Source organism: Salmo salar, chromosome ssa19 (assembly GCF_905237065.1).
Source record: "Salmo salar chromosome ssa19, Ssal_v3.1, whole genome shotgun sequence".
In the NCBI taxonomy this organism is placed as follows: domain Eukaryota; kingdom Metazoa; phylum Chordata; class Actinopteri; order Salmoniformes; family Salmonidae; genus Salmo; species Salmo salar.
Genome location: NC_059460.1, coordinates 87813903 through 87834896, shown reverse-complemented (window position 1 = coordinate 87834896; position 20994 = coordinate 87813903). Strand labels below are relative to the sequence as shown.

At 43.9% G+C, this 20994-nt stretch overlaps 1 protein-coding gene across 5 annotated transcripts in view; it reads left to right on the top strand.

Annotated features, from left to right (window-relative positions):
* The window catches only part of nktr (natural killer cell triggering receptor), a 92367-nt gene that overhangs the window by 51990 nt on the left and 19383 nt on the right, over window positions 1–20994 (top strand). For all 5 annotated transcript variants that reach the window (XM_045702871.1, XM_045702870.1, XM_045702869.1 and 2 more), the window contains 6 exons: window positions 1273–1302; window positions 1463–1608; window positions 12036–12261; window positions 12452–12625; window positions 17373–17460; window positions 20433–20584. In XM_045702871.1, coding sequence (XP_045558827.1) covers window positions 1273–1302; window positions 1463–1608; window positions 12036–12261; window positions 12452–12625; window positions 17373–17460; window positions 20433–20584 — 816 coding nt within the window. The remainder of the gene's footprint in view (window positions 1–1272; window positions 1303–1462; window positions 1609–12035; window positions 12262–12451; window positions 12626–17372; window positions 17461–20432; window positions 20585–20994) is intronic.

Genomic DNA, 20994 nt, shown 5'->3' with positions numbered 1-20994 from the left:
GTATACCTCAACACACACATGTCCTCATCTGATAGCAGAATACCTCAACACACACCTGTCCTCACCTGATAGCAGAATACCTCAACACACACCTGTCCTCACCTGATAACAGAATACCTCAACACACACCTGTCCTCACCTGATAGCAGAATACCTCAACACACACCTGTCCTCACCTGATAGCAGAATACCTCAATACATACTCCTGTCCTCACCTCACCTCGTAACAGAATACCTCAACACACACACCTGTCCTCACCTGATAGCAGAATACCTCAATACATACCTGTCTATACCTGATAGCAGAATACCTCAACACACACCTGTCCTCATCTGATAACAGAATACCTCAACACACACCTGTCCTCATCTGATAACAGAATACCTCAACACACACACCTGTCCTCACCTGATAGCAGAATACCTCAACACACACATGTCCTCATCTGATAGCAGAATACCTCAACACACACCTGTCCTCACCTGATAGCAGAATACCTCAACGCACACACCTGTCCTCACCTGATAACAGAATACCTCAACACATACCTGTCCTCACCTGATAGCAGAATACCTCAACACACACCTGTCCTCACCTGATAACAGAATACCTCAACACACACCTGTCCTCATCTGATAGCAGAATACCTCAACACACACCTGTCCTCACCTGATAGCAGAATACCTCAACACACACCTGTCCTCATCTGATAACAGAATACCTCAACACACACCTGTCCTCACCTGATAACAGAATACCTCAACACACACCTGTCCTCACCTGATAGCAGAATACCTCAACATACACCTGTCCTCACCTGATAACAGAATACCTCAACACACACCTGTCCTCACCTGATAGCAGAATACCTCAACACACACCTGTCCTCACCTCATAACAGAATACCTCAACACACACCTGTCCTCACCTGATAACAGAATACCTCAACACACACCTGTCCTCACCTGATAACAGAATACCTCAACACACACCTGTCCTCACCTCATAACAGAATACCTCAACACCCACCTGTCCTCACCTCATAACAGAATACTTCAACTATAGTTTTTCCTTTAGGCCCAGTATAATTGGTCATTACATTTTTTAAAGACGTGTTGCAGATGAATGCTGTGTATTAATGGTCATGTTGTTCCTGTGTTTTGTTTCCGTGATCTGTCCTCTCATTCTCTCCCTCCTTTCTCGCTGTGTTCCATAACTCTGCCCGGGCCGTACTGGACTGTAACCCAACCCTGGTTGGATTCCTCTAACAGAACCACCAAGACAGCACCTCATCTCGATGGGTATGTCTTATCTCACTACCTTGCAGCTCCAGAGAAGGTTTACTTGGCAGTAATAAAATGAATGAGTCTAACTACCTTGGTTGGCCCTAACCTCTCCCTGTTGTATTATTGTCAGTGTCTAACCCCTCCACCCCTCTCTGACCCCTTCTCCTCCCTGCAGGGTCCATGTGGTGTTTGGCCTGGTCATCTCAGGCTTTGAGGTGATCAAGAGGATAGAGGGTCTGAAGACGGACGGAGCCAGCAGGCCGTACGCTGATGTTAGGGTTATGGACTGTGGTCAGCTCATCACTAAGTCAGCCAACGATGGTAGGGATCACAATGCCTAGTCCCTCCCTCACTCCCTCACTCCACGGATTGACTTATGTCATTCACTCCTGTGTTATCCCTTAGCTATTTAACTAGACTGGTAGTTTGTATTGTGTTTATTATGGATCCCCATCAGTTCCTGCCAAGGCAGCAGCGACTCTTCCTGGGGTTTATTATGGATCCCCATTAGTTCCTGTTGCCAAAGCAGCAGATACTCTTCCTGGGGTTTATTATGGATCCCCATTAGTTCCTGCCAAGGCAGCAACGACTCTTCCTGGGGTTTATTATGGATCCCCATTAGTTCCTGCCAAGGCAGCAGCTACTCTTCCTGGGGTTTATTATGGATCCCCATTAGTTCCTGTCAAGGCAGCAGCTACTCTTCCCGGGGTTTATTATGGATCCCCATTAGTTCCTGCCAAGGCAGCAGCTACTCTTCCTGGGGTTTATTATGGATCCCCATTAGTTCCTGCCAAGGCAGCAGCTACTCTTCCTGGGGTTTATTATGGATCCCCATTTAGTTCCTGCCAAGGCAGCAGCTACTCTTCCTGGGGTTTATTATGGATCCCCATTAGTTCCTGCCAAGGCAGCAGCTACTCTTCCTGGGGTTTATTATGGATCCCCATTAGTTCCTGCCAAGGCAGCAGCTACTCTTCCTGGGGTTTATTATGGATCCCCATTAGTTCCTGCCAAGGCAGCAGCTACTCTTCCTGGGGTTTATTATGGATCCCCATTAGTTCCTGCCAAGGCAGCAGCGACTCTTCCTGGGGTTTATTATGGATCCCCATTAGTTCCTGCCAAGGCAGCAGCTACTCTTCCTGGGGTTTATTATGGATCCCCATTAGTTCCTGCCAAGGCAGCAGCTACTCTTCCTGGGGTTTATTATGGATCCCCATTAGTTCCTGCCAAGGCAGCAGCTACTCTTCCTGGGGTTTATTATGGATCCCCATTAGTTCCTGCCAAGGCAGCAGCTACTCTTCCTGGGGTTTATTATGGATCCCCATTAGTTCCTGCCGAGGCAGCAGCTACTCTTCCTGGGGTTTATTATGGATCCCCATTAGTTCCTGCCAAGGCAGCAGCTACTCTTCCTGGGGGTTTATTATGGATCCCCATTAGTTCCTGTCCAAGGCAGCAGCTACTCTTCCTGGGGTTTATTATGGATCCCCATTAGTTCCTGCCAAGGCAGCGGCTACTCTTCCTGGGGTTTATTATGGATCCCCATTAGTTCCTGCCAAGGCAGCAGCTACTCTTCCTGGGGTCCAGCAACATTAAGGCAGTTATACAGTTTAAAAACAATACATTCAATACAACACCCGGTGTGCCCTCTGGTCCCTACTCTACTACCACATATTTATAACACAAAATCCATGCATTCGTGTGTGTATTTAAATGTAACTTTTTATTTAACTATGCAAGTCAGTTAAGAACAAATTCTTATTTACAATGACGGCCTACCGGGGAACAGTGGGGTTAACTGCCTTGTTCAGGGGCAGAACGAGATTTTTACCTTGTCAGCTCTGGGATTTGATCCAGCAACATTTCGGTTGTTATGTTATCGTGTGTGTGTGTGTGTGTGTGTGTGTGTGTGTGTGTGTGTGTGTGTGTGTGTGTGTGTGTATGCATGTGTCTGTGCCAATGTTTGTGTTGCTTCACAGTCCCTGCTGTTCCATAAGGAGTATTTTTATCTGCTTTTTAAATCTGATTCTACTGCTGCATCAGTTACTTGATGTGGAATAGAGTTCCATGTAGTCATGGCTCTATGTAGTACTGTGCTCCTCCCATAGTCTGTTCTGGACTTGGGGACTGTGAAGAGACCTCTGGTGGCATGTCTTGTGGGGTATGTATGGGTATCTGAGCTGTGTGCCAGTAGTTTAGACAGACCTCTGGTGGCATGTCTTGTGGGGTATGTATGGGTGTCCGAGCTGTGCCAGTAGTTTAGACAGACCTCTGGTGGCATGTCTTGTGGGGTATGTATGGGTGTCTGAGCTGTGTGCCAGTAGTTTAGACAGACCTCTGGTGGCATGTCTTGTGGGGTATGTATGGGTGTCTGAGCTGTGTACCAGTAGTTTAGACAGACCTCTGGTGCCATGTCTTGTGGGGTATGTATGGGTGTCTGAGCTGTGTGCCAGTAGTTTAGACAGACAGCTCTGTGCAACATGTCAATACCTCTCACAAATACAAGTAGTGATGAAGTCAATCTCTCCTCCACTTTCAGCCAGGAGAGATTGACCTGTATATTATTAATATTAGCTCTCTGTTCATCCAAGGGCCAGCCGTGCTGCCCTGTTCTGAGCCAATTACAATTTTCCTAAGTCCCTTTTTGTTGCACCTGACCACACGACTGAACAGTAGTCCAGGTGCAACAAAACTAGGGCCTGTAGGACCTGCCTTGTTGATAGTGTTGTTAAGAAGGTAGAAACTAGGGCCTGTAGGACCTGCCTTGTTGATAGTGTTGTTAAGAAGGTAGAAACTAGGGCCTGTAGGACCTGCCTTGTTGATAGTGTTGTTAAGAAGGTAGAAACTAGGGCCTGTAGGACCTGCCTTGTTGATAGTGTTGTTAAGAAGGTAGAAACTAGGGCCTGTAGGACCTGCCTTGTTGATAGTGTTGTTAAGAAGTTAGAAACTAGGGCCTGTAGGACCTGTCTTGTTGATAGTGTTGTTAAGAAGGTAGAAACTAGGGCCTGTAGGACCTGCCTTGTTGATAGTGCTGTTATGAAGGTAAAGCAGTGCTTTATTGTGGACAGACTTCTCCCCATTTTAGCCTCTGTTGTATCAATATGTTTTGACCATGATAGTTTACAATCCAGGGTTACGCCAAGCAATTTAGTCACGTTATTTCCACATTATTTTTTACAAGATTTGGTTGAGGTTTAGTGCATGATTGGTCCCAAATACAATGCTTTTAGTTTTAGAAATATTTAGTTTTAACTTATTTCTTGCCACCAACTCTGAAACTAACTGCAGCTCTTTGTTGAGTGTTGTAGTCATTTCAGTCGCTGTAGTAGCTGACGTGTGTAGTGTTGCCATCCGTGTTCATAGAGTGGCATGTCGTTAGTCAAGATTGAAAAAAGCAAGGGGCCTAGACATCATTCCTGATTCTCCCTGGATTATGTTGAAAACCTTTTGTTCATAAATGAAATTGTAATTGTCAGATGAGCCGAATACAACAAGTGTAGACCTTACCATGAAATGCTTACTTATGAGCCCTTAACCAACAGTGCAGTTCAAAAATAGAGTTAAGAAAATAGTTACTTTTTAGTTTATTTAGTAACACAATAAAATAACAATACCGAGGCTTTATACAGGGGGTACTGCGTCAGTGTGTGGGGTCCAGGTTAGTCGAGGTAATATGTACGTGTAGGTGGGGGGGGGGTAAAGTGACTGCATAGATAATAAACTGTGAGTAGCAGCAGTGTAAAACAAAATGGGGGGGTCAATGTAAATAGTCTGGGTGGCCATTTGATTAATTGTTCAGCAGTTTTATGGCTTGGGGGTAGAAGCTGTTGAGGAGCCTTTTGGACCTAGACTTGGCGCTCCGGTACCGCTTGCCGTGCGGTAGCAGAGAGAACAGTCTATGACTGGGGTGACTGAAGTCGTTGACAATTTTTTGGGCCTTCCAGACTGGTAGTTGAAACCCTGCTGTTATTCTAAGTACCTATTTAACCAGGATGTTATTATACATACCAAGTGTTCAAGAGACATAAAGTGACATAAAACCACATCCCTATGAAGGAGAATCATTTCAGGAAGTTATGAAGTAAGGTCTAATGCTACTCAGGATATATAGATGACCATGGTCAGGCAAATAGCTGCAAGGACTTCCGGATGTTAATCCCAGATTCCAAATATAGCATTATTGTTGTTGTTCAAACCACTGAGTAGAGAGCAGCCTTTTTTCTCTGTTCCCTTTATAGTGCACTACTTTTGACAAGGGGCCGTAGGGTAGTGCTGTGCTGCTTGTCTCAGTGAATCTGGGTCATATTTTACAGCTCATACAGAGGCTGTGCTGCTCGTTGTCTCTCAGTGAATCTGGGTCATATTTTACAGCTCATACAGAGGCTGTGCTGCTCGTTGTCTCTCAGTGAATCTGGGTCATATTTTACAGCTCATACAGAGGCTGTGCTGCTTGTCTCAGTGAATCTGGGTCATATTTTACAGCTCATACAGAGGCTGTGCTGCTTGTCTCAGTGAATCTGGGTCATATTTTACAGCTCATACAGAGGCTGTGCTGCTTGTCTCAGTGAATCTGGGTCATATTTTACAGCTCATAAGAGGATCACATTTGATGCTGGTGGTGTTTCTAACAGGCTGTTAGTGCAGGGTGGGCGGTAACCTGCTCTCCATTCAGTCAGGCTCAGTGATGTGACCGCTGTGGACTTGACAGCTGTCCTCCAGTTATCAGAAGGACAGGACGGCCAGACGGACCGGACACTTGTGTGCCAATCTGATATGTATTGCGACTTGATACTGTGGTTTTATTGCGATTTGATGTTCCGAACATTAATCATAACTTTTGTGAAGCATCACAGCACAGTTGAAAAAATATATGGCAAATAGAAATCAAACCTAGATGGTGTTAAGAGATAGATGGGAGGGGTTGAGTGGAGCTGAAGGATGGGACTAAAAACAAACAAAGATATCTATTGTAAAATAGTGTCCATAAAATGGAAGTAGAAGCCTAAGTGGTAGTGTTCACTAGTTTACTCCAATTAGGGGAGGGATGGTAGAGTTGGGGGGGGAAATAATAAAGAAAAGATGAATATATATATACGGTGCCTTTGGAAAGTATTCAGACCCCTTGACTTTTTCCAAATTTTGTTAGTTACAGCCTTATTCTATAATTTATTAAATACATTTTTTCCTCATCAATCTACACAATACCTCATGATGACAAAGCGAAAACAGGTTTTTAGAAATAAAAAACAAATACATATACATAAGTTTTCAGACCCTTTGCTATGAGACTGGAAATTGAGCTCAGGTGCATCTTGTTTCCATTGATCATCCTTGGGATGTTTCTACAACTTGATTGGAGTCCACCTGTGGTAAATTCAATTGATTGGACATGATTTGGAAAGGCACACACCTGTCTATATAAGATCTCACAGCTGACAGTTGTCATGTCTTTGGGGTACCATTAAACTGAAGACATGTTTATCAAAATAACTCCCTGTAATTATTATCACGCGATTAAACTGATTAATTGTTTAACTGTAATTAACTAGGAGATAGGGGCACCAAGGAAAATATTCAGATTACAAAGTTATAATTTTCCTAATATAACTTTCCTATATTATAACATTATATATTATATTCTATCATAGTATAGGCCGATTATCTTCTGGTTTAAATGGTGTATTTTACCTCGCGTCGGTCTCATTCCAAACGTCGTAAATTGTTGTATCTGCACGAACCCAGTCTTCACGAAGTCATCCATACATCAACTGTCTTAAAATCATTTATTTGCTAAACAAAGTAATTCACAGAAAGCATACAAACAGTAGTTATCATCACAAAGAATTGGTAGAGTAATGTGCCCTAGTGGTCTAAACAGGCATGGCTGGTGTCTTGTCGAACAATCGGTCATAAAGGGCAGCTGAGAAGACCCTACAGAGTTGATAAATATTAACAATTGATATGCTAATCCTTTGCACATGAACGCTCACTCATTCGGGAACAATTGCAATCAATATATATTTACACTCAGTGTGTCGTCGGGATCCTTCTTGGAGAGTTTTTGTCCTGTTCTCTCTCTCTCGGTTAGAATGGATCTTTCAAAGCGACATTCATTAATGTCGTTATAGAATGGATGTTTCGTCGGTCTTCACGTTCAATGATATCAAATTTCTAGCTGCAGGCTATTAATTAATATCAAAGACATGTTATTATTCTGTCGGTATTGATAGTCTAAAAGTTTAACCATGGTATGGTTAACTTCAGTAGAGGAATGCATGGTCAAACCTTGGCTCTCATCTGAGGTAAGCTGGTCTGAAGAAAGTAACCCTGGGTGGGCTTATATACTGAACGTAGAAAAACTGTCACATGACGCCTTGTCCTGTCTGTGTCCCTGGGGGCGTGCCGATGACTGAGTTAAGCATTGAACAGAAATACAATTCTATCACATTAACATCAGCACATAGCATCTCAACGTATTCCAAATAGCTTTAATCTTATTAACCTGTTGGGGGTAGGGGGCAGTATTTACACGGCCGGATAAAAAACGTACCCAATTTAATCTGGTTATTACTACTGCCCAGAAACTAGAATATGCATATAATTATTGGCTTTGGATAGAAAACACCCTAAAGTTTCTAAAACTGTTTGAATGGTGTCTGTGAGTATAACAGAACTCATATGGCAGGCAAAAACCTGAGAAGATTCTGTACAGGAAGTGCCCTCTCTGACCATTCCTTGAGCTTCTTGACTCTGTTTATTGAAGACTGAGGATCTTTGCTGTGACGTGACACTTCCTACGGCTCCCATAGGCTCTCAGAAGGGGGGAAAAAGCTGAATGATGTAATTCCAGCCCCAGGCTGAAAAACATTAGCGCCTTTGGTAAGTGCTCTATCAGAGGACAATGAGCTGAGGCGCGTGCACGAGTCGACCCCATGTTTTATTTTCTTTCGTCTTTGAACCTAAACACGCTTTCCCGGTCGGAATATTATCGCTTTTTTTACGAGAAAAATGGCATAAAAATGGATTTTAAACAGCGGTTGACATGCTTCGAAGTATGGTAATGGAATATTTAGAATTTTTTTGTCACGAAATGCGTCGTGCGCGTCACCCTTCTTTACCATTCGGATAGTGTCTTGAACGCACGAACAAAACAGAGGATATTTGAACATAACTATGGATTATTTTGAACCAAACCAACATTTGTTATTGAAGTAGAAGTCCTGGGAGTGCATTCTGACGAAGACAGCAAAGGTAATAACATTTTTCTTATAGTAAATCTGATTTTGGTGAGTGCTAAACTTGGTGGGTGTCTAAATAGCTAGCCCTGTGATGCCGGGCTATCTACTGAGAATATTGCAAAATGTGCTTTCACCGAAAAGCTATTTTAAAATCGGACATAGCGAGTGCATAGAGGAGTTCTGTATCTATAATTCTTAAATTAATTATGTTTTTTGTGAACGTTTATCGTGAGTAATTTAGTAAATTCACCGGAAGTTTGCGGGGGGTATGCTAGTTCTGAACGTCACATGCTAATGTAAAAAGCTGGTTTTTGATATAAATATGAACTTGATTGAACAAAACATGCATGTATTGTATAACATAATGTTCTAGGGTTATCATCTGATGAAGATCATCAAAGGTGAGTGCTGCATTTAGCTGTGGTTTGGGTTTATGTGACATTATATGCTAGCTTGAAAAATGGGTGTCTGATTATTTCTGGCTGGGTACTCTGCTGACATAATCTAATGTTTTGCTTTCGTTGTAAAGCCTTTTTGAAATCGGACAGTGTGGTTAGATTAACGAGAGTCTTGTCTTTAAAATGGTGTAAAATAGTAATATGTTTGAGAAATTGAAGTAATAGCATTTCTAAGGTATTTGAGTAACGCGCCACGGGATTCAACTGGCTGTTGAGTAGGTGGGACGATTTCGTCCCGCCGACCCTAGAGAGGTTGAGTCATTGTATACAACCATTTAGATGCAAGTCCCATAGCTGAGGCTATTATATAAACCTTAGTATGGTAATATGGCAATATTGTCTCTAATGAGTATCACAAAATTGTACCAACCGGACCAGTTCGTAGCTGGATTCTTCACCAATCTTTTATACCTTCTCCAGAACATAAATGTCGTTCGGTTCCCCAATTCTGTGAGTTGAAAGAATTCCTTTGTCTCTCTATGAAACCCCTCTGTCTCAAAACTGGGCCATGAGGCCGGACATTCTCCTTTGGAATTTTACGACCCCTCTCACCACAGCAGCCTGGGTGGGGGGAGGTAGGTAGGGGAATGGTGCATAGAAAAGGCCCTAACCCTAACCCTAAAGGCCTGGTGCAGAGGGACGGGGTTCAACTGTGTTCTCTGTACCCAGAGAGAGGGCAACGTCATGACACTGTGCATGTCAGAGCAAAACTGCCCCAGATACATTTCCATCTTTGGCACGAAGGTTAGTGTGGATGATGATGTTTTCAGGTGTGTCAATCCTTGTCTGACTGAGTAGCTGCATTACACTCTCAGTTGTAGGACACCAGAACTTATACACCTGGTGTCTAGGGAATAATCTCTCCTGGACCAAGAACTTCCCATTTGAATCGATAAGGATTGCAGTTGTGTGTGATTGTCTGGCTGGAGCAGACTGGGAGGCTGGAGCAGACTGGGAGGCTGGTATTCTGACCTGGGCTGGAGCAGACTGGGAGGCTGGTTGGTTGACCTGGGCTGGAGCAGACTGGGAGGCTGGTTGGTTGACCTGGGCTGGAGCAGACTGGGAGGCTGGTTGGTTGACCTGGGCTGGAGCAGACTGGGAGGCTGGTAGGCTGACCTGGGCTGGAGCAGACTGGGAGGCTGGTTGGTTGACCTGGGCTGGAGCAGACTGGGAGGCTGGTAGGCTGACCTGGGCTGGAGCAGACTGGGAGGCTGGTTGGTTGACCTGGGCTGGAGTAGACTGGGAGGCTGGTATTCTGACCTGGGCTGGAGCAGACTGGGAGGCTGGTATTCTGACCTGGGCTGGAGCAGACTGGGAGGCTGGTATTCTGACCTGGGCTGGAGCAGACTGGGAGGCTGGTAGGCTGACCTGGGCTGGAGCAGACTGGGAGGTTGACCTGGGCTGGAGCAGACTGGGAGGCTGGTTGGTTGGGCTGGAGCAGACTGGGAGGCTGGTATTCTGACCTGGGCTGGAGCAGACTGGGAGGCTGGTTGGTTGACCTGGGCTGGAGCAGACTGGGAGGCTGGTAGGCTGACCTGGGCTGGAGCAGACTGGGAGGCTGGTTGGTTGACCTGGGCTGGAGCAGACTGGGAGGCTGGTAGGCTGGTAGGCTGACCTGGGCTGGAGCAGACTGGGAGGCTGGTAGGCTGACCTGGGCTTTAGCAGACTGGGAGGCTGGTGCGGGGTCATCAGGCTGTGTGGTGGCTGTGCTGGTTGTGCTAGTCTCAGGTTCTGCCTGTGTTGTACCAAGCTGGTGGATATGTTCTCTAGATGCAGAGGACATAATGACTAGCTGCTGGTTGAGGGGGTCCGTGTACCTCTCTCTCTGCTCAGGCTCCTCTCTCATTGTGCTGGTCTCAGGTTCTGCCTGTGTTGTACCTCTCTCTCTGCTCAGGCTCCTCTCTTGTTGTGCTCTGATGATCTCTGTGCTCATCTGTTGTCTGACTCAGTTTGTCTGTTCTGCTTTGTAATTTAGCAATAGATGCTCTGCTCTCCTCCCTGAACTGTTTCATCTCTTCTATTAGTTTCTGGACAGTGTCCTCCTCTTGAAGCTTGTTGTCTCTGAGTTCTATGACCTCTGCTTCAACTAGAGAGAGGGTGTTGTGGAAACGTTGCATAGCAGGTGTTCTTGGTGTTTTAGGCATGTTCTTGGCTCTGTCTGCTGCAGGACGTGCCCTCGTTTGTTATTAAATATTACATTTGTTCTTGTTCTGTAACTGGTAAGATCTGCAAACAGGCGTTCATGGTTCTGTCCCGTCTTCAAACCTTTTGAAAGGGTTTTCTTATCTTTCTCCGTCTGGATGTCTGGTGGGTAAACCATTTCCATAGCAACGCTGGTGATGTTAGCTACAATGCTACAGTAGAAGCCTACCTTTTCCAAAACAGCGTTGTTTCATGTATTATTGTCTCTGTCTTTACTTTAATGTCCTTTGTCTTCTGTCCTTTTGTCTTTCTATTAGTTAGCTAGCTAGCTTATTTTAGGAGAGTCCCAGCAACTGCTTAGCAACTGGTAAACAATTCAGCTGGCTAAGATAACTGTACAATTTTATAAAAATGGTAACTTTTTCAAAAGCTTATCTTTGTTGCTTGTTTTGTCTCCCATTCAGTCTTGCAGTCCCCCCCTTCCCCCAATGTACTTCACTCTAAAAACCATAGGACCTCATTTTATTCAGCAGCTGCTGCTCAATTTGGAACTCTGGAACCTGTCTCTCTCTCTGTCTCTCTCTCTCTCTCTGTCTCTCTCACTCACTCTGTTTCTCTCTCTCTGTCTCTCTCTGTCTCTCTCTCTCTCTCTCTCTCTCTCTCTCTCTCTCTCTCTCTCTCTCTCTGTGTCTCTCACTCACTCTGTTTCTCTCTCTCTGTCTCTCTCTCTCTCTCTCTCTCTCTCTCTCTCTCTCTCTCTCTCTCTCTGTGTCTCTCACTCACTCTGTTTCTCTGTTTCTCTCTCTCTCTCTCTCTCTCTCTCTCTCTCTCTCTCTCTCTCTCTGTCTCTCTGTCTCTCTGTCTCTCTGCTCTCTGTCTCTCTGTCTCTCTGTCTCTCTGTCTCTCTGTTCTGTAGTTCTGGAAGGAAAGAGGAAGCGGCAGTCGCATTCTGCAGACTCCTCCCTCAGTTCTCCTGGCTCCTCTCAGTTGTCCTCTCTGGAGTCTGGGAGTGAATCTGAGGAGAAGCACCACCATCACAGGCGAACGAGACACTCCAAGAGCAAACGCTCCAAGAAGAGGAGGAGAGAAAGGGAGGTGAAGAGAGAGGGTCACACTGACAGGGTGGAGCCTGGTCTGAAGAGGTGAGGTTCACTGTGGACTACCTCACACCAATACGGCTAAATTATTCACAAGACATTTCAGGTTTATTATGATGTGCAACTCTCTTGCACATTTGAGCTGAGGTATCAAATCTGTTTACATTCCACGGTTGTGATGTTTTTTTAATTGGTGTGTTTTTTTGTTGCTTCTCACTCAATCATTTTCTCACAGCCTTGTGGATGGCGGGATGGTGGTGGTAGCTGTGGAGGAGGAGGGTGGAGGGAAGGAGCAGAGTGGTGTGAAGAGAGAGAAACCAGTAGTTCGTCCAGAGGAGATCCCTCCTGTTCCTGAGAACCGCTTCCTGTTGAGGAGAGACCAGCCGGGTCAGGAGGACCATCCAGACAAGTCAGTCCATCTCTGTTACTAACCCTCTCTCTGTTACTAACCCTCTCTCTGTTACTAACCCTCTCTCTGTTACTAACCCTCTCTCTGTTACTAACCCTCTCTCTGATACTAACCCTCTCTCTGTTACTAACCCTCTCTCTGTTACTAACCCTCTCTCTGTTACTAACCCTCTCTCTGTTACTAACCCTCTCTCTGTTACTAACCCTCTCTCTGTTACTAACCCTCTCTCTGTTACTAACCCTACTAACCCTCTCTCTGTTACTAACCCTCTCTCTGTTACTAACCCTCTCTCTGTTACTAACCCTCTCTCTGTTACTAACCCTCTCTCTGTTACTAACCCTCTCTCTGTTACTAACCCTCTCTCTGTTACTAACCCTCTCTCTGTTACTAACCCTCTCTCTGTTACTAACCCTCTCTCTGTTACTAACCCTCTCTCTGATACTAACCCTCTCTCTGATACTAACCCTCTCTCTGTTACTAACCCTCTCTCTGTTACTAACCCTCTCTCTGTTACTAACCCTCTCTCTGTTACTAACCCTCTCTCTGTTACTAACCCTCTCTCTGTTACTAACCCTCTCTCTGATACTAACCCTCTCTCTGTTACTAACCCTCTCTCTGATACTAACCCTCTCTCTGTTACTAACCCTCTCTCTGTTACTAACCCTCTCTCTGTTACTAACCCTCTCTCTGTTACTAACCCTCTCTCTGTTACTAACCCTCTCTCTGATACTAACCCTCTCTCTGTTACTAACCCTCTCTCTGTTACTAACCCTCTCTCTGTTACTAACCCTCTCTCTGATACTAACCCTCTCTCTGTTACTAACCCTCTCTCTGTTACTAACCCTCTCTCTGATACTAACCCTCTCTCTGATACTAACCCTGTTAACCAGCCGGGTCAGGAGGACCATCCTCTCTCTGATACTAACCCTCTCTCTGTTACTAACCCTCTCTCTGTTACTAACCCTCTCTCTGTTACTAACCCTCTCTCTGATACTAACCCTACTAACCCTCTCTCTGTTACTAACCCTCTCTCTGTTACTAACCCTCTCTCTGATACTAACCCTCTCTCTGTTACTAACCCTCTCTCTGTTACTAACCCTCTCTCTGTTACTAACCCTCTCTCTGATACTAACCCTCTCTCTGATACTAACCCTCTCTCTGATACTAACCCTCTCTCTGTTACTAACCCTCTCTCTGTTACTAACCCTCTCTCTGTTACTAACCCTCTCTCTGTTACTAACCCTCTCTCTGTTACTAACCCTCTCTCTGTTACTAACCCTCTCTCTGATACTAACCCTCTCTCTGATACTAACCCTCTCTCTGTTACTAACCCTCTCTCTGTTACTAACCCTCTCTCTGATACTAACCCTCTCTCTGTTACTAACCCTCTCTCTGTTACTAACCCTCTCTCTGATACTAACCCTCTCTCTGTTACTAACCCTCTCTCTGTTACTAACCCTCTCTCTGTTACTAACCCTCTCTCTGATACTAACCCTCTCTCTGTTACTAACCCTCTCTCTGTTACTAACCCTCTCTCTGATACTAACCCTCTCTCTGTTACTAACCCTCTCTCTGTTACTAACCCTCTCTCTGTTACTAACCCTCTCTCTGTTACTAACCCTCTCTCTGTTACTAACCCTCTCTCTGTTACTAACCCTCTCTCTGTTACTAACCCTCTCTCTGATACTAACCCTCTCTCTGATACTAACCCTCTCTCTGATACTAACCCTCTCTCTGTTACTAACCCTCTCTCTGATACTAACCCTCTCTCTGTTACTAACCCTCTCTCTGTTACTAACCCTCTCTCTGTTACTAACCCTCTCTCTGATACTAACCCTCTCTCTGTTACTAACCCTCTCTCTGTTACTAACCCTCTCTCTGTTACTAACCCTCTCTCTGTTACTAACCCTGTTAACCAGCCGGGTCAGGAGGACCATCCTCTCTCTGATACTAACCCTCTCTCTGTTACTAACCCTCTCTCTGTTACTAACCCTCTCTCTGTTACTAACCCTCTCTCTGATACTAACCCTCTCTCTGTTACTAACCCTCTCTCTGATACTAACCCTACTAACCCTCTCTCTGTTACTAACCCTCTCTCTGTTACTAACCCTCTCTCTGATACTAACCCTCTCTCTGTTACTAACCCTCTCTCTGTTACTAACCCTCTCTCTGATACTAACCCTCTCTCTGTTACTAACCCTCTCTCTGTTACTAACCCTCTCTCTGTTACTAACCCTCTCTCTGTTACTAACCCTCTCTCTGATACTAACCCTCTCTCTGTTACTAACCCTCTCTCTGTTACTAACCCTCTCTCTGTTACTAACCCTGTTAACCAGCCGGGTCAGGAGGACCATCCTCTCTCTGATACTAACCCTCTCTCTGTTACTAACCCTCTCTCTGATACTAACCCTCTCTCTGTTACTAACCCTCTCTCTGATACTAACCCTACTAACCCTCTCTCTGTTACTAACCCTACTAACCCTCTCTCTGTTACTAACCCTCTCTCTGATACTAACCCTACTAACCCTCTCTCTGTTACTAACCCTCTCTCTGATACTAACCCTCTCTCTGTTACTAACCCTCTCTCTGATACTAACCCTCTCTCTGTTACTAACCCTCTCTCTGTTACTAACCCTGTTAACCAGCCGGGTCAGGAGGACCATCCTCTCTCTGATACTAACCCTCTCTCTGTTACTAACCCTCTCTCTGATACTAACCCTCTCTCTGTTACTAACCCTCTCTCTGTTACTAACCCTCTCTCTGTTACTAACCCTCTCTCTGTTACTAACCCTCTCTCTGTTACTAACCCTACTAACCCTCTCTCTGTTACTAACCCTCTCTCTGTTACTAACCCTCTCTCTGATACTAACCCTCTCTCTGTTACTAACCCTCTCTCTGTTACTAACCCTCTCTCTGTTACTAACCCTCTCTCTGATACTAACCCTCTCTCTGTTACTAACCCTCTCTCTGTTACTAACCCTCTCTCTGTTACTAACCCTCTCTCTGTTACTAACCCTCTCTCTGTTACTAACCCTCTCTCTGTTACTAACCCTGTTAACCAGCCGGGTCAGGAGGACCATCCTATCTCTGATACTAACCCTCTCTCTGTTACTAACCCTCTCTCTGATACTAACCCTCTCTCTGTTACTAACCCTCTCTCTGTTACTAACCCTCTCTCTGTTACTAACCCTCTCTCTGTTACTAACCCTCTCTCTGTTACTAACCCTCTCTCTGTTACTAACCCTCTCTCTGTTACTAACCCTCTCTCTGATACTAACCCTCTCTCTGTTACTAACCCTCTCTCTGTTACTAACCCTCTCTCTGTTACTAACCCTCTCTCTGTTACTAACCCTGTTAACCAGCCGGGTCAGGAGGACCATCCAGACATGGCAGACTCTTGATTCTGATTCTACCATGTGTTGCATCCCTAGAGGGTCAATCTAGTCCCGGACCTATCTAATCTACGGTCAATCTAGTCCCGGACCTATCTAATCTACGGTCAATCTAGTCCTGGACCTATCTAATCTACGGTCAATCTAGTCCTGGACCTATCTAATCTACGGTCAATCTAGTCCTGGGCCTATCTAATCTACGGTCAATCTAGTCCTGGACCTATCTAATCTACGGTCAATCTAGTCCTGGGCCTATCTAATCTACGGTCAATCTAGTCCCGGGCCTATCTAATCTACGGTCAATCTAGTCCCGGACCTATCTAATCTACGGTCAATCTAGTCCCGGACCTATCTAATCTACGGTCAATCTAGTCCCGGGCCTATCTAATCTACGGTCAATCTAGTCCCGGGCCTATCTAATCTACGGTCAATCTAGTCCTGGGCCTATCTAATCTACGGTCAATCTAGTCCCGGGCCTATCTAATCTACGGTCAATCTAGTCCTGGGCCTATCTAATCTACGGTCAATCTAGTCCTGGGCCTATCTAATCTACGGTCAATCTAGTCCTGGACCTATCTAATCTACGGTCAATCTAGTCCCGGGCCTATCTAATCTACGGTCAATCTAGTCCTGGGCCTATCTAATCTACGGTCAATCTAGTCCTGGACCTATCTAATCTACGGTCAATCTAGTCCCGGGCCTATCTAATCTACGGTCAATCTAGTCCCGGACCTATCTAATCTACGGTCAATCTAGTCCCGGGCCTATCTAATCTACGGTCAATCTAGTCCCGGACCTATCTAATCTACGGTCAATCTAGTCCCGGACCTATCTAATCTACGGTCAATCTAGTCCTGGACCTATCTAATCTACGGTCAATCTAGTCCTGGACCTATCTAATCTACGGTCAATCTAGTCCTGGACCTATCTAATCTACGGTCAATCTAGTCCCGGGCCTATCTAATCTACGGTCAATCTAGTCCTGGACCTATCTAATCTACGGTCAATCTAGTCCCGGACCTATCTAATCTACGGTCAATCTAGTCCCGGGCCTATCTAATCTACGGTCAATCTAGTCCTGGGCCTATCTAATCTACGGTCAATCTAGTCCCGGACCTATCTAATCTACGGTCAATCTAGTCCCGGACCAGTCCAGGCTCAGTCTAATCTTGTTTAATGCAGTAGTTACCTAATTGAACTCAAGAATTGACCACTTGACCTGGAATGTTAATTGAAAAATGCCTGTCATGGAAAATGGGGCATTGATTAACTTTTTTAAGCCTCAAAATGACCTGAACTGAAAACCAAATGGCTTGCAGTTTGTTTGTGTATAATTGTGTTCATGTTATTTCCAGAACTGAGCCAGAGGCGTCCTCCCTTCCCAATGACCTGAAGCAGACAGTCACCAAGTCTGGACGCAAGATCAAAGGCAGAGGGACAATGGTACATTATCCTATTATAACTACTACCATACTATACCAATGGTACATAATATAACTACTACCATACTATACCAATGGTACATAATATAACTACTACCATACTATACCAATGGTACATAATATAACTACTACCATACTATACCAATGGTACATAATATAACTACTACCATACTATACCAATGGTACACAATATAACTACTACCATACTATACCAATGGTACATAATATAACTACTACCATACTATATCAATGGTACACAATATTATAACTACTACTGTCGTGTTTTTGGCTATGCCGGATTAAGTGATATGACATGCTAACCTATAAAATCCTTTCTCTGTAATTAATATTACCTGATTAAGCTAATCATGTAAATGTAATTAACTAGAAAGTCGGGGCACCACGGAAGAACGTTTATAGAGCCGTTATCTTCCGAATAAACTCTTAAAATACTTATTAATTTTTTACATCGATAGCAGTCAATATTAACCCTTATCTTATTTTCAGTCTCATAATGAAAGTTGTAAATTCTTGGCTATCTTCACGAACCCTGGCTAACAAGTTGAATCAGCAATACAAAATTGGGTTTAATTATTTATTTACTAAATACCTAAACTAATCACACAGAATTACAAATACACAGAATACAAATGATGTCATACATGATGGCTGGTTACACAAAGGAAAGGGGGTTGGGCTTGAATGAAAGAGCGGGAAGACTTAGGAACAAAGAAACAGCAGCTATGCTATCGTAAATACATTATCTTATGCATTCTAAATTACCGCCCATTTGGAAAAGGAAAATGCAATAAATATTTACTCTGAGCTGCGCTTCGGTAGATTGGTCGTAGATGCTGGCCGGGTTGGCCAACAGATCTTCCTGTCCTCGGAAGAATGTCTCTGGTGGTACATTGGATACGTGGTGGTATCTTCGTCCGTCTGTTAGACTGGATCCGTCGTCCGTCCTTTCCTAGCCCCCGTCTACAGCGGCCGCTGCTAACTCAACGGCTAGGAAGTATCACTTCTGTAGTGAATAAGCTCAAAGTTCATACCATTCGCCACCAAAGCTCATGCCGAGGTTGGCTTAGTTCTGTACTTGACGTGTGTCCTAACGTAGAGGCTGCAGACCTCACGTGCTGGAACAACCTGGTTATCTTTTCGTCAAAGGCTTATATAGTGGAGAGGGGGAAGGATGTGTTTCATCGTTTATAACCCCTGTCTCTTCACAAGGGTGGGCCACTGATCAAGCAGGGCACTTTCCTTATGAAAACCCAATTCTCTCATTTGGAAGCTAAAATTACATTTAATCTCCTAACAAACAATTTCAATATCAAACATTTCAATTGCATAACAATTCCATGTTACTCTGATAACTAGAGGGTGTAGACTTTCCCAGGTACAGTTTATGTCGTCCTGTCATCAGTCATAATGTCTCAGATGACAACCGAACTGACATCCATACTCATTACGTTCCCAAGCATATTTCCAACTGGTTTTATTAACAAAATATGTGGTACCTTTCCACATTTGTTTGATGTTCCCAGACTCTCTATATTTAACACAGGCTATTCAAGTCCTTCAGTAGGGTCAGAAAGAGAGGGGAAGGGAGAAAGGTATTTATGGGGGGGTCATAAACCTCACCCACAGGCCAAAGTCATGACACTACCATACTATACCAATGGTACATTATCCCATTATAACTACTACCATACTATACCAATGGTACATTATCCTATTATAACTACTACCATACTATACCAATGGTACAATATTGTAACTACTACCATACTATACCAATGGTACATACTAATATAACTACTACCATACTATACCAATGGTACAACCTAATATAACTACTACCATACTATACCAATGGTACATAATATAACTACTACCATACTATACCAATGGTACATAATATAACTACTACCATACTATACCAATGGTACATTATCCTATTATAACTACTACCATACTATACCAATGGTACATTATCCTATTATAACTACTACCATACTATACCAATGGTACATTATCCTATTATAACTACTACCATACTATACCAATTGTACATATTGTAACTACTACCATACTATACCTATGGTACACAATATAACTACTACCATACTATACCAATGGTACATAATATAACTACTACCATACTATACCAATGGTACATATTGTAACTACTACCATACTATACCTATGGTACACAATATAACTACTACCATACTATATACCTATGGTACACAATATAACTACTACCATACTATACCAATGGTACACAATATTATAACTACTACCATACTATACCAATGGTACATATTATAACTACTACCATACTATACCAATGGTACATATTATAACTACTACCATACTATACCAATGGTACATAATATAACTACTACCATACTATACCAATGGTACATAATATAACTACTACCATACTATACCAATGGTACATAATATAACTACTACCATATTATACCAATGGTACATAATATAACTACTACCATACTATACCAATGGTACATAATATAACTACTACCATATTATACCAATGGTACATTCTCCAGTCTGAAGTCGCTCTAAAGCCCCAATGTGACTGAATCAGGACTCTGCACAAAGACACAACCTGTTAAAGGACATAAGATGAACGGTACAGAGACAGCAAGATGTTGCTAAATGTCCTGAGGAATCTGTTTTAATGGAAGAGAAGCAAACGTCTCTCTGTCCGTGGTCTTTGCCTATATTTCTGGTATAACTGCCTAGCTCTCATTTTGCAGTGTTAGATTATTTTAATTCCCCACTAAAGCAACCATTCAATGTTGGCTTAATGGACATCAGGTAACCAGCCCTTTGGGAGCTCTGTGAAGAAACTGGACTAGACTATCAGGGGAGGAAGTGACATGTGCAGAATACCAGTGTGCTGTAGGTCAGTCTGGTTAGTTTCCTGTTCTGTTCTCTCTGCAGAGGTACCACACCCCGACGTGCTCTAAGTCGCGCTCGGCTTCAGAGGAGGAGGGACAAGGAAGCAGCGAGACTCCGCCCCACTGGAAGGAGGAAATGCAGAGAACCAAGACCTACCAGCCACCCAGCGTAGAGAGATGGAGCCGAGGAGACAAGTACACCACTGTTTCACTGTATACAATACATAGTGGAACTGCACCATATGGCCCTGACCATTAAAGTGTCACAATACAATAGGAGACTCCCAGCTCCACTAAAACCATGTGTTTAAAACGGTTTGTTTTGTTGGTTTCTACATGATTCGTAAGTCGCTCTGGATAAATGACGTAAATGTAAATTCCATATGTGTTATTTCATAGTTTTCATGTCTTCACTATTATTCTACAATGTAGAAAATAGTAAAAAGGCAAACTCTTGAATGAGTAGGCATGTCCAAACTTTGGACTGGTACTGTATGTATAAATATACCGTAAATTCCGGATTATAAGCCACAACTTTTTCCCCAGGCTTTGAACCTCGCGGCTTAAACAATGACGCGGCTAATATATGGATTTTTCCCGCTTTC